General features: G+C 43.4%; 1 protein-coding gene across 1 annotated transcript in view; it reads right to left on the reverse strand.

The window, feature by feature from the left end:
• MAST1 (microtubule associated serine/threonine kinase 1) overlaps positions 1 to 9,636 on the reverse strand; it is a 74,638-nt gene extending 65,002 nt beyond the window's left edge. Inside the window, exon 1 of the mRNA XM_066618318.1 lies at positions 9,551 to 9,636. Coding sequence (XP_066474415.1) covers positions 9,551 to 9,636 — 86 coding nt within the window. The remainder of the gene's footprint in view (positions 1 to 9,550) is intronic.
• Positions 9,637 to 14,184: the final 4,548 nt, after the last annotated feature.

Here is a 14,184-nt window from a genome sequence, read left to right on the forward strand (position 1 = left end):
AATTTAGACATGTTATCTCAACACTTAACATACTTTATTTTCGCCTTTCCCATGCCGGAGCAAAAGCCCAAAACAGCTTAGAGAGATCCAAGAATAAAATGTACAACATACAAAACAAAAAAGAAATTTAAAAACAGTAAAACCATGGGAATGACAATTTAGAACAGAAAAGCAGCAAAACAAAAAATAATGCAGATACCAGCCCCTTACCCAAACACCAAACAAAACACAAACATTTAGAGCCCTTGCTGAACAACTATGAGGAAGAGGACAATTCTTGATTCTCTGGTAGGGAATTCCATAACTGTGATACCACCACAGCGAAGGTTCACCCTCGCACCACCACCCCTCTAACTTGGGACAAAGGTGGCACTCTGTGAAAAGCCCCCTCAGATGACTTAAGAGGGCAGGCTTTCTCTACCTTTCACCATTTTGGATATTTCCTGTGGAAGAAACCTTCTCCTCTCGTCCTAGATAGATCATAGCTAGTTATATTTATTCACTCTTCAACAACCCAGGTAGGGTCAAGTAGTAGGGTGATGTGGCAGGATTCTGGACTGCAGGGCCCCTTCTGATAGGACGTTACCAGCGTGGGAGTCACTGGAACGCAACTCCTTTCCATTCCGCAAAAAGAAGACCAGAATTTCCAGAAATGCACTGTGGTTTCTTCCCATACCACTGCTGGTTGGGTTTCATGGTGAGTTTGTGTTAGCATGGGAAGAAGCTACTGCAAGGAGTCCTTCCATACGACCCATGAATTTTAACATTATCTTCATGGTATGGAAAGAAGCTGCACTGTAGTAGATCCACTTTATCTTAATGTGTATCTTAATGTCAGAATAGGCCCTGAACCACCAGATCAATGTTTGTTTGTTTAACTGTGTAGAGCCCTACTATGCGGGTGTGGCTGTCGGCACTCACTGATAATGCCATCACCAAACTGTGGAGTTCTAAGAGAGAAAGTGTGGCCATGGAGTTGTACTCGTGTGCAGGGCTTCAATTCCAGCTGTGCAGTCATGCAGCCTACAGGGAAGGCTGCATCAGACTACGTAGGAAAACTGCGTTTTTTTACTACTTCCATCCATTCTCTCTCTGTCTCTCTGTCAATCTCTCTCTCTCTCTCTCTCTCTCTCTCTCACACACACACACACACACACACACACACACACACACACTCTTTTTGAAAGTTCCTCTTATATAAAACTGCTCCTTCTTCTATGAAGGTTGTGCACACAATTTTCTCCACTGTATTACATTATTTTTATCACGATGGGGGGCATTCAAACACACAAGTCCCTCCTGAAGTTTGATGTGGCACAATCTAGGCTGGGGTGTTAAACATAAGGCCCGTGGGCCAGATTCCCCCTCCGAAACAATTTCTCCAGCCCCCATTATAATTGGGCTCTCTCATATCTTGAAAATATGAACAAGATTCACACATTTTCTCTTCTGTTATTTGCAGCTAATGAGTTTCTATGTGAGAACAAAGTGCTTATTTCTGGCCATCATTTGCTTAAAGATGTCACTTCCAGCTTTCAGTAAGTGCCATAAATGCTACTTGGCCCACTATATGAAACAAGTTTGACACCCCTGATCTAGACTTCCACTTCTGTTAACAGTATAGAATGGCTCAATCAGCATTTCCAAGAAGACATTTTAAACATCCACTGAAATACTCCTTCATTTGATCTCTACAGTTTAGTCATCAGTTTGATTAACATTTCACAGGTAGTTTTAATTCCCAAATGTCTTTCTCAATCATGAACAGGATAAAGCATTTACTCTCTAACCACAATATTTATTCTTGAGCTTCTTTAATAAAAGCTAAACCATCCTTTATTCAACACTTCTTCAATTATATAGGTCGTCCTTCATCATCTGCTGGGGTTCCGTTCCAGATTTCCTAATGTAGTGGTTTTCACACATTTAGCACCAGGACCCACTTTTTAGAATGAAAATCTGTCAGGACCCACCGGAAATGATGTCATGACCAGAAGTGACATCATCAAGCAGGAACATTCTTAACAATCCTAGGCTGCAATCCTACCCACACTTACCCAAGAATGAGTCCCATTTACTATCAATGTTAAAATAATATACATAGTAGCATGTTAAAAGTACAGGTCTGTAACATTTTTCCAAATGTAGTCACAAACCTTGGTAGCATCAAGTCTAATATATTAAAAATAAAATATTGAAATGAATATTGGCCCACCTAGGGGGTCCTGACCCACAGTTTGAGAAATACTGCCCTAGTGGATAAAAAAATCTGTGGGGGAAAAAAACAGTGGAAAAATAGATTTTTCCACTTCCATGTTTCTTACCTATATTCCGTACACTATTTGACCCATTATCCGTACACTATATTCCATTAACTATTTGACCCAATATCATTCAGATGAAAGAATTCCACAGTCCACTGGTCATTTAATCTATATTTGGGCATATTTCTGCAACTATAACCGTACCAAAATCCCCTTTCTGGATCATAGAAAGCTTGGCTACTGAACCTGCTCAAAATGATATCAGTAGCAGAGATATCCCCTTCACAAAAGGGATTATGAATGGATCCAAATTACTTCCCCAGTCAGGGTGACAAAGGTATCACTGCCTCTTATGCAACTGTAGAATGGACATTCTACTCTACCCTTCCTACATGACACTAATGAAAAATTAATAGGTTGCACAGGATGACACAAACTGTGGAACAAGTCAAAGCATCATGTTGAGAGCATCTGTGCCCAGCTGCAAAATGAAATTCTTCCAACATCCCTCTCCGTCTGCCTTCAGCAACATATTAAATAATTTAATTACACTGATAACATTACACTTTAGTATACCTGGCACTAAAAATGTCACACAAAGGTGTCAATTGCTTATTTTTTTCCAGTTCTGATTTTTTGAAAAAAAGCACTTTGCCCCCAGCATATCCATATATTTAGAATAAACGCTCTTTCTACATAACTGACACTGGACCTGTCCACTTGGAAACTAGGTTCTTCTGGTCACTGTACTTTATTATTATTCCTGTCATTCATATGAGGCTGTGAACTGGGGTTCTGATAGCGTTAGCTCCAGTGACAGCTCTGCTGCAATGCTGTCATTATTCACACCCCTTGTGCAAGAGTGATGAGATGCTCATCTATAACAGCACAGTGCTGTTTTGTTGGGCAGAGGACGGCAAAAAGATATTCAGTCCTGAACCCAGGGATGAGTAGAAAAATAGTGAAACAACACACTGGAGCCCAAAAGGTAACCAGCACCACCTACAGACAGAGCTAAGGGATGCTCTGCCAAGAGCCACACCCAAAACTCAGAGAGCAGCCCAGAGTTGACTTACAAGAACTGGAGGCATTAAGAAAGACACCAATGAGACTTCAGAACTACCTCTCTCATTCAGAACACTCTAACAGCACAGCTGTGGTGCATGGAGGACTGGATAATGCTGATTTACGTGAGACCACCTCAGTCCAATGCTGTTCAATTCATACAAACAATACTGGGTGGACTGAACACAGATGAGAATTTCCAGAGAAAAGGAACTCACTTCCAAACAGATTCCATAGCAAAATAATACAGAGTTCATTCATTCACTTTCTCCCCCAGCAGTAGAGATGTGACCATTCTCCCCACTGCAAGAATTTTTCTGGATCTTCACTTCTTTTCCAGGCAACTTTGACCATTCTAACATTCACCAGGCAGTACCCACACACACTTTTAAGCATATCTTTGAAACACTAAAAGTTAAAAAAAAATATGTTTTGTTTCAGCTGCCTTGGATGCTCACATCAACGGGGGAAAGACAGATAGAAATATTGTAAGCAAATAAATAAAATTAATTTTCAAGAGGTTGTTTTTCTTTACAGGCAGATCTTTTCTGAAAGCTGTATTCCGCAGCAGCACACCACTTCCTGTATATTTTCTGCATTTGCAACAGGTGTGTGCAAATGGTTTTTGTATATACTGTATACACACGACATTTTTATAACTATTACACAGCATTTTACAGCCCTGCCCCTGAGGAAGGCCCATGCAACAAAACAGATGCCTTGTCCTTTGGTCTTGCATACCTGGAATGGAAATGATGAGCTATGGGATGCCAGTACTAAAGCTCACCATTCATTTAGTACTTTAAAAATTTTGTAGCTGAATTGTCCAAGGCAACTGGGAGTTCACAGCAGAGGTGGTACTTGAATTTGGTTTTCTGAAACCTGAGTTTACTTCTCTATATAGTGGACACGAAAGAACATTTCATAACTGAAGATGTATTACCATTAATCACTAGAAGAGTTACCAGAGAAAAATATTTTGCATGCCAACACCAACACCACCACATATGATTTCTATGAGAAAGATCAGGACCAGCCAACCTGGCCAATATTCCTTGTATGGGGTCCACGCTGCTGCAAAGTCCCCTTTGCTTGCTGTGTTGACAGTGTCTTCTCGCATTTGACAATGATGTTGTATGTCATTGCCAGCTTCAAGCTGCATGGCCACACAGCTTAAGGGGAACAATGAGGCTAATATCAATTCCCAGAAAGATCCTGGAATAGATTATTAAGTGGAATATCTGTGAGCACTTAGAAAATAGTGGACCGATCTCTAGGATCAAGCACCAAGTTGTCAAAACAAATTGCACCAGATGAATTTCACCTCTTTCTTAGAGTGGCTAGTCTAGCAGTAGCTCATGGAAGTGCTGTGGTCATTTAATGACCTAGATTTCAGTACAGCATTTGACCAAGTCTTCCATGATATCCTTGCAGGTAAAATGTGGGCTCGATGGTACTACTCGATGTACCATGTACTCGATGTACTCCACTCAATGGTGGAGTAAAAGCTTGTTGAAAAAACCATTCCCAGCAACTGGCTAAATGGCTAATCATCAACCTGGAGGGAGATATAGGGTAGAGTGCCACAGGGTCTGTTTTGGGCCTTGTGATAATCAACTATTTAAAAAAAAAAATTTGAATGATGGGGTAGACAGGGTGCTCATCAAATCTGAAGATGACATAGAGCTGAGGTAGACAGTTAAATACCCTGGAAGACCAAATTAGGATTCAAAACAATCGTGACCAGCTTCAGCAGGCCAATATCAGAAACATGAACTTCAACGGAGGCAAATGGAAAGTCTCCACACAGGAACAAACAAACTCAGAGGCACAACTAAAGAATGAAGGGAACTTGGATAGTAGCAGCATGTGTGAAAAAGATATAAGAGTGCAATCCAAACATGCCCTTGAGCCGGCGCAAATCATTGCACAGACCCAGGACTATTCCAAATGTGTAAGGCACATTTGGGTTGACTTGTAAGTCAGGGAGGCCCGTCCAAGGATGGGTGCGCTGGCAACCCCATACCAACACAGGCCCCAGGCCTGGTAAGTTTGTGTTGGATTTTCCAGGCCGGCGCGGGGGTCTGGGGGGTGTGGGGAGGGCAGGAAGGAGGCGTTTTGGGGCAGGGGAGGGTGGGCAGTGGGCAGTTCCGTGGGCGAGAGGTGGGGGCAGGATCAGGATCTGGCACTTACGCCGGATCCTAGCCCAATTCCCAGGCAACCCGAGGCAGCTCTGGGCTGCTCACATTTGTGCCACCTCTTCAGGTGGTGCAGATTGAAATAGACCCATGGAGGTCACTACAGCACGACACGAGGTAAGAGGAATTATTTCCTCTTGCCTCAGGCTGAGCCATAGCCAGCCCCAAACTTGCACTGGATACAGCATAGGCCCGTCAACCTGTTTGTTCCAGTGCAAGTTAGGATTGCATTGCCCGTGTTTTCATGGGTCACGTGCCAGCAATTTGATGAGGCTGCAGAAAAAGCTAATGTGTTACTGGGCTCCATGAGCAGAGATCATCATCCTCATCATCAAGAATATCTGTACAGTATACTGCTCTTCAACAAAAAATAGTTCACAAAGCAGTTTACATACCAAAATAACTCAATAAATAATTTCTTGTCCCCAAAGGGCTCACAGTCTAAAAAGAGGTACAGAAAATATACTAGCAACTGCCACTGGAAAAGACACCATGCTGGGATGAAGAGGGATGGTTTGCTAAATATAAGATGGTCTTGCTAAATATAAGAGGACACCACTTTAAAAGATGCTTCTTTGCCCAGAGATCATGAGAAGTACTAATTTAACTTCTATGCTGCACTAGACTTCACTTGGAATAGCTTCACTTTGTCCAGTTTTGGGCCACACATTTTAAGAAGGATATTGATGTTGGAGCTAGCTCAGAGAAGAACAACCAGGATGGTGAGGGTTCTGGAAAACAAGTCTTATAAGGAATGGTTAAAAGAGCTCAGTATGTTTAAGCCCAGAGAAGACTAATGAGAGAATGATAGCTGTCTTCACATTTCTGAAGGATTGCCACACTGAAGAAGGGGAGGGTTTTGCTGTCAATGGCACCTAAGGGCAGAACTAAAACCAATGGGTGGAAACTACAGGGAAGTAGATTTAGGTGAGACATGAAGAAGAGTTTTCTAACTGTAAGGGATCCCCAGCACTGGAACAGCCTGCCTTGTGCAGATGTGCACTGTCCATCATTTTCAAGCAGAGGCTGGATGGCCATTTGTCAGGGGTGCTGTAGTTGCCTGTACTGAGCAGAGGGCTGGAATAGATGATCTTCAAGATTCCTTCCAATACGGATATTCTATGAGAAGTGGCAAGATGCATATAGCAGAGTATTGGATGCTATGTGTTGGGTTAAAGCACTGCTCAGCCTCTAAAATGAGGGAGAAGGTAGAGTGGGGAATGCATACAAATCTAATCCTATTGTGCATGATGGTTAGCCTCTCTGGTTGGGACACAGAACCATCTTCTTACTGGGTTTGCTATGGACACTGCCTTGAGGACTTCTTTGTCGAAAAGTGGTATGTGAAATATTCTTAATAAACCTGGTGATGCATTAAACATTAAAGGGGGGCACAAGTGAAGGAATTTAAACTTCCCTCTCTTATGCCTAACTCTTTGTAATCTTTTCAGGCACTTTCCCCTCCTATTAAATTAAGGGTTTGTCATTTATATAAAAAATACAAATCAGTATATATTATCACTATATGTTAACCCATTCCTCTCCATCTTCTTCAAAAACAGGCTGATTTTCAGTATCAGAGGCAGACTAGGACAAAAGCATCTGGAGCAAAAGAGAATGGGACAATTACTGTATAGTGGGGGAGGGTTCCGCTTGTCTCACCCCCACACTTCTTTTTATACTGAAATTCCCCCCCCCCAATCTTATAAGTGGGCAGAGCAAATATGGACAAGAAACATGGTTGCCCCATACCAGCATCTAGTTAGGCCCTTAAGCTGCACTTTTAGCTGCCTCCCTTTTCTCCCAGATGAAGCCAGCTAGTTTTTCCCAAACCATTTCAAGAACTGGGAAAGCAGTGAATATGCTTTCCTTGCAAAATTCAAGCCTCAACACACACCAAAATCCCTGCTCAGCCATGAAGCTCACTCGGTGACCTTGTGCCAGTCACACACTGTCTCAATCTAATGTACCTCATAGGACAGTTGTGAGTATAAAATGGGATCACTTTCCTATACATTTCTCTGAGGCCTTTAGATGAAGGGTGGGATAAAAATGCACAAAACAATAGTTCCAGTCAACCTGCGTGGAATGCTTCAGTAAGGTTATTCCCAGGAGTCAGAGGACATTTCTTTCCTATAGATGGAGCAATAGAGCAGACAGTCCGCCTCTCTGACTCCATCCTTTGTGGCTCAACAGTTTCCCTTCTCTGCTAGAAAAATATTCCCCAAGGCTGCCAGTGGTTCTGTGTTCACTGAGATCCTGCTATAAATCCACAAAAGGGTTGTCTAGCCATTGCAATCCTCTGCAATGAATTATAGCAAGCCATCAAGCTGTTGGTTCAAACGTCCTACACAATCATACAACTACACGTGCCAGCACACAATGACTCTGCCTTTTGTATTTATGTTTAAACACACACACGCATGCTTTCCATCATACATATACACCTCCGTGTGTCCATCGCTCCATTTGTTGAGTTATTAAATCTCCAAGTCATCCTTCCATCAACCAATATTCAAATAGAAAGACCCAGAAGACTATACTGTGCAAGGTAGAGCATTATGAGGCACACAGCTCACCCAGCCAAATCAAACTGAACAAGACTAGGGGACAAAAACCCTTTGGGCAAGCTTCACAGCAAGGAGAACTAAACTTGATTGCCAGCTCTGTCACAACCTCTGGTACACTTTGGACATTTATAGCCCAATCCTATGCACATCTACTCAGAAGTAGGCCTCAATTATTTCAGTGGGACTTACACCCAGGAAAGTGTGCACAGGATTGCGGACTTTGCCTTCCATCTTTCTGTAAAGGGCAGATATAAAAACACAGCCCTATAGCCCAGCCAAGTTGGGAAGGTATACAAGGAAGACAATAATGCATTCAGGCATTATGGAAATGGGGGGCACTGGCAAAGAGACTTAACAATAGGGTGGGCATTACTATACAATTAAGGTGTCCGTTCTGACGGATGGGTAAGGGAAAATTTTTCATGCTGTCACCTCTAAGGCTAAAATGTATTTCACATTCTCCAGCAATGAGCGTTAAGCACATAAGCACTTGGGAAATTCACAGCGGCAGGAATCTCCAGGATGAACACAGTGCCAGAACCCAAGAAACCTTTTCCACATTGCACATCCTTTCACCTATTCCTGTCCACACTTCCTGTCGTACTTTCCTCCAGCAAAAAGGCAGCCATCTCCCCATGTTCCTGGAGTCCAGACTGACAGCATTCTCTCCCCCTCCCCGTGCCTGGCTCTGTATCATTTTCCGAAATGTTCAAGCCCCTCCTATCCAGCTCCATTTGCTCACTTCTCTGCATCCAATGCTCCCAACCTCCTTCCAGCCGGTTGCTCTCCCACACACCTTCTGCCAGTCAGTCTGTCTGCCCAGCAGCTACAAGCTTGTCAGAGATTGAGTGACTGCATGACCAGAAGAAAGGGCACCCCAAGATCCTAAAGCAGAACACTAGGGAGGATAGGCAGGCAGGCAGGCACGCAGACCAACAGGGAGGGCAACCCATTATCCATATACAGTGTTGCCAGTTCAACTCATGTCCCTGACAGTTGCCATGGCATCCTACTGATTGTGAATTTCTCCCCCCTCCCCCAACTGCGCCACAATGCTGCCAGCCACTGCAACCCCACCCTCAGGAGCCACTTCCCCAGAGAGCCTCAGCTGCCTGGCAATGATGGGGGGAGGTGATCACACCCTGCCATCCCCACTGGCACAAATTGCATGAGTTCTTGTTCCTTATACCCATCACTGGGAAGAAGGCAGCCAAGGGTGTGGGGGTGTGGGGGAACAGGGACCAAAAGGACAGGGAGATGCAGGAGGGATGAAGATGAGCAATGGAGAAAAGAAAAAAAGAAATACAGGAGGGATAGGGAATGAAGGGATGAAGGAGGAAAGATAAATGGAGGAATGGAAGGGGGGAGAGAATGGAGATGGGGAAGGGCTCCAGAGGGACGAAGGAGGAGAGAAGATGGAGGGATGGAAGCTAAAGCCTTCATTTTTCAATACCTTTTTGTGCGACGAAACATGCTGCTGTCAAGGAAATCGGGCATAGAGAAATTGGAGAGCGCTGTCCACAGGGACTCAGACATCATCCCCCAAGGGGGTCATGGTGGCAAGCCTGGGGGTTGTGTATGTTGCTGAAGCACCTTCTCAGCCCACACTGGAGCAAAAAGCAGAGGGGGGAGGTCTGTGGTGAGCCTTCCCTTTAGAAGAAGAAAGGAAGCTGGAATGGAGGGGGAAGAGAGACAGAGAGGGAGTGTGGGGAAGGATGGCGAGAGGAGGGGGAGGCGTGAGGGGGCGGCGCTGAATGAGATCCAGTGTGTGCCTGAGAGCACGCTGAAAGTGTCTCTGCATATGGGTGTGTAGTGCGCGTATACACATGTGCTGTGTGCAAATACCTGCAAAGTGTGGGTGCCTACAGATGCATCATTTTATGCTTCCATGGACATACTATGTGCAAAATGCATGCAAATGGGTACAGCTGCTTCCTGCGCAAGTGTAGTTCTGTATGCTCTCTATATGTTTGAGAACACTTTGCCTATGTATGTGTAAGCTTGGCATAAAAATGTCCCCCATCCTGAACTCTGCAAATGTCAAGAACTGTCCCTGGGCATCTGTGGCACGAACACGCTGTGGAGCTTTGGATAATCTGGCTTGAAGACGGCTGGGAGAGAGAATTTCAAAGTAGACTAGTGATGGGCTGAAGCTGATTTAACCAGGCAACAGCAGTAGACATGCACATCATAGTGGAATCTGGGGAACAGTGCAGATGTCACCGGATGTGGTGTTTCGTCCAATACAGGCTGCTCTGCTCTGCAGAGGAGTAAATATTCTTCGTAAAATGTAAAGTAATCTGGAGGTTGATGCCTGTTAAACCTACACTCGGGACCTACATTTGGCAGCCCTGTTTGTAATAGCTCGTTTTCCCCACTGACCAGGGCAGCTCCCCACTTGTGTTGGGTGTAGCAAAGAGAATGAGCTATAAATCAAGAAGTTATTGGTTCAGCTCTCACCTCTACCCACTCGTCAGAAGACTCTCTCTATCTGAAGCATGGGGACAATACTGACCTACCTTATGAGGTTGTTGTAACCATTTCAAGATAATGTATGTCTTGTGATCTTTGAACACTCTAAATGCTAAGTATTATTACGATATAGCAAATGAGTCATACAATTGTTTGCCTAAAGCCAAAGCTGCAATTCTTTACGCTGCTGCAAACTCTCTAAATGTAGGCTGAGCACTACATGCAAAATTGCAGTTTCTGCTCATGGCAGTAAGAGCATTTGTCTGGCTGAGCAGGGAGTTACTACAAGTAGCACAACTAAGTGAAATCAGCTTTCGGCTACTGTACACTAGCCAAGTTGGTCCATTTTTGTACCTTGCCTACAGTTTCCCTACACTGCCTGCTTCCATTTCAACAGACAAAGAAGGAGATCAAGTGACAAGGAAGCCTATTTTCAGCTTGTTGGGCGAAGGATGTTGTATGGGGCCTACTGCATGCTTTGCTTTATGCAATTGTACATTTTTCTATTTGATTGGTATGTTTGTCAGAACATACCGTAAAAGAAGGCAATGGTAAGGACAACAGAGAACTGCAACCTTCTGTCAAAAGCACGGGGGGGGGGGTGTGAGTAGATTCAGTCATTTTGGGAAAGGAATGTAGTACAGTCCTCCACACAATTCTAGGACTTCAGAATAATCTGGACAACTATTTGACTGAAAAGTCCCATAGCAAGATTTCTGTTCACATGTTCACATGGGAAGAGTACACTGGAGAGAAGACTACAAGCTTCAGCTACAAGCCTTCACCTTTCCACATAGAAGGAAATTTTGATGGAGGAGATTTGGTTTCAAAGCAGCAATCCCTGGTGATACAATTCCATGACTGGACATGGTAGTTAGCAGTCTTCAAAGAATGAAGTCCGACACAAAGGCAGCACAAAATGCAATTTATTTAATACATTTTTACACCTTTTAAACAGTACCTTTTCATACGGCAGTAAAAATGAATATAAAATACTGAAATGTGATGTTACCAAAAAAAAAAAAAAAAGGCCAGAGATTACCCCCCACACAACACACAAGCACAGAATTCCATTTCAAGCTAGAACAGTCAGTGAGTCAAACAAAAGACTGGTGAAGTAAAGGACTAATTTTAAAGCCCATTTAAAGTAAGTCAAGGTAACTCCCTAATGTAAATTCCCTGGTGAAGGGAATTCTACAACTGTGGTGTCACCACTTAAGTGGCCCTGATCGTGGTACCTGCCAAAGTAAGTGGCAGGCCAGAGAACAGAGCCAGAAACACAGATCTTAAACGGGTAGGTTCACAGGAGCAAACCCTGTGAACCAACACCTTTAACATTTTGTGCTGCTGAAGGATAGTGAATACAAGTCCTATACTCCAATAGCTATGTTTCCTCAATCTCTAGTAACGCAAGGTAAGCAAGATAAAAGGGGAAGCTTCATTCTCTAGTCTCCATCAGCCTTTGCCCAACTCTAGGCAAAAGGTACATCAAAAGCTGGACACAAAAGTCAAGTACAGAGTATATTCCACCTGGATGCATACAAACACATGAACACATGCACCTAAACAACAAATATATGTACACAGCAAAAGAAATACAAACATATGCCAACCACTACACCTGAGAATATATGCATGCGCCAACACCATGTGCCTCCAAGCAATCTCCATACTGACAGGTTTACATTTCCAGCAACAAATGAAGAGAGGCTTCTTCAAGCCTTCTTAGTATGGGCTTTGGCATAGCTTCTGCCTTGACACATGCCAGTGTTCCAGGAGATGTAGGTATATCTTGAACCATGTTGAAGCTGCCACCTCCTCCTCTTTTTTTTCAGTTAAATGAACACTTAGCTGAAGTCTCAGAAACTCAGCTCAATTCCACAGGCTTCCCCTATATTTACTGCGCATCTATTTCCCACAAACATGCTCTTCATTCTTGTTGAACTCAAGAATTTCCTTCAGCGTCATTTCAAACTTGAACATTGCTGGAAAGTGCTTCAAGATATAGGAATATTGACCTCCGCACTGAAATCTTGGCAACACTGGTAATGCAAAGCGAGTTGTGAGGGGAAGGGGTACGCTAACCGCTCCCCCCCCTCCCACTTTGGACTGACCCAAGACAAAGTTGCATCCAAAGCTGGGGCATTATTCTATTTCTTATCAGTTCAAACTGCTGCACATAACAAAAATGCTGCCCAATGTTCCCTCATGACTGAATGGCTTCAGCGTTCTACCCAATTAAACACAAGGGCAATGCTAGGATATACTGCTAAAAAAGGCAGTGATCCATCTGAATACCAATATTTTTCTAGACTGATAATTTTGGTATCTTCAGTGCATGCAGGCAAATGCATCCCAAAAATGTTTCTTTGGAAATCTATTAAGGTCCCAAGCTATCAATGCTGGTCTACCCACTTTCTTCTTCTGACTTGGTCTGCAAGTTGGGACAAGAGGGATACCAACAGAAAGCTATGGTGGTTACATGAGTCTATGTTTGGAGAATCTGTGTTCTTTTAACTTACAAGAGAGCCCACTCAAATCCCCCTACAATCCTATAGAAGTGTAGTTCTGTATGCTCTGTGTATGTTTGAGAGTGCTTTGTCTATGAACGAGTAAGCCTGGCGTGCAAATATGTTCCCCATCCTGAACTCTGCAAATATCAAGCCAACAAACCACACGTTAAGGAAAAACACGGTCATGCTTAACAGGCCTAGAAGCAAAGGGTGAAGAATTAAGTGTGGGTGCACACATATACCGTATTTTTCGCTCCATAAGACACACTTTTTCCCCCCAAAAAAAGTGGGGAGAAAGTGCGTGCGTCTTATGAAGCGAATACTGCAAAAAAGAGTGCACGTTATGTTATGCTTCATGCCAGTTTATGCTCACATTCACCCTAATAAGGGGGAGGATCTTCATGCCAGTTTATGCTCACATTCACCCTAAGAAGGGGGAGGATCTTCATGCCAGTTTATGCTCACATTCACCCTAAGAAGGGGGAGGATCTTCATGCCAGTTTATGATCACATTCACCCTAAGAAGGGGGAGGATCTTCATGCCAGTTTATGCTCACATTCACCCTAAGAAGGGGGAGGATCTTCATGCCAGTTTATGCTCACATTCACCCTAAGGAGGGGGGGATCTTCAGGCCAGTTTATGCTCACATTCACCCTAAGAAAGGGGGGGATCTTCATGCCAGGATGGATGGATGAAAATGGAATGAGAATATGGGTTGAAAAGGTGTGGTCCAAACGTCCTGGAGTACTTCTGAAAAAATGGGTGAAAACATCATGGGGCTCAGTAAAGGAGGAGATCCTTGTACAGTCATTCAAAAAATGTGGCATTAGCAATGCCTTAGATGGAAGTGAAGATGGTATCTTATATGAAGACAGCAAAGAAAGTGATGTCAGTGATTGTGAGCAAATGAGCTTCATAAATTCTGACTCTAGCGATGATGAGTTCTTGGGGTTTCCAGAAAAACAGAGTACTCAAACCTTTAAGTCTCTCCATTTGTTAATGACAGTTCTTAATGCCACTGTTGACTGCTGTTCACTTTACATGGTTCAAATGTTATTCTGTTATAGTTTATTAAATATTTTATTACACTATTTGGTTCAG

Source organism: Tiliqua scincoides, chromosome 2 (genome assembly GCF_035046505.1).
Source record: "Tiliqua scincoides isolate rTilSci1 chromosome 2, rTilSci1.hap2, whole genome shotgun sequence".
Lineage (NCBI taxonomy): Eukaryota > Metazoa > Chordata > Lepidosauria > Squamata > Scincidae > Tiliqua > Tiliqua scincoides.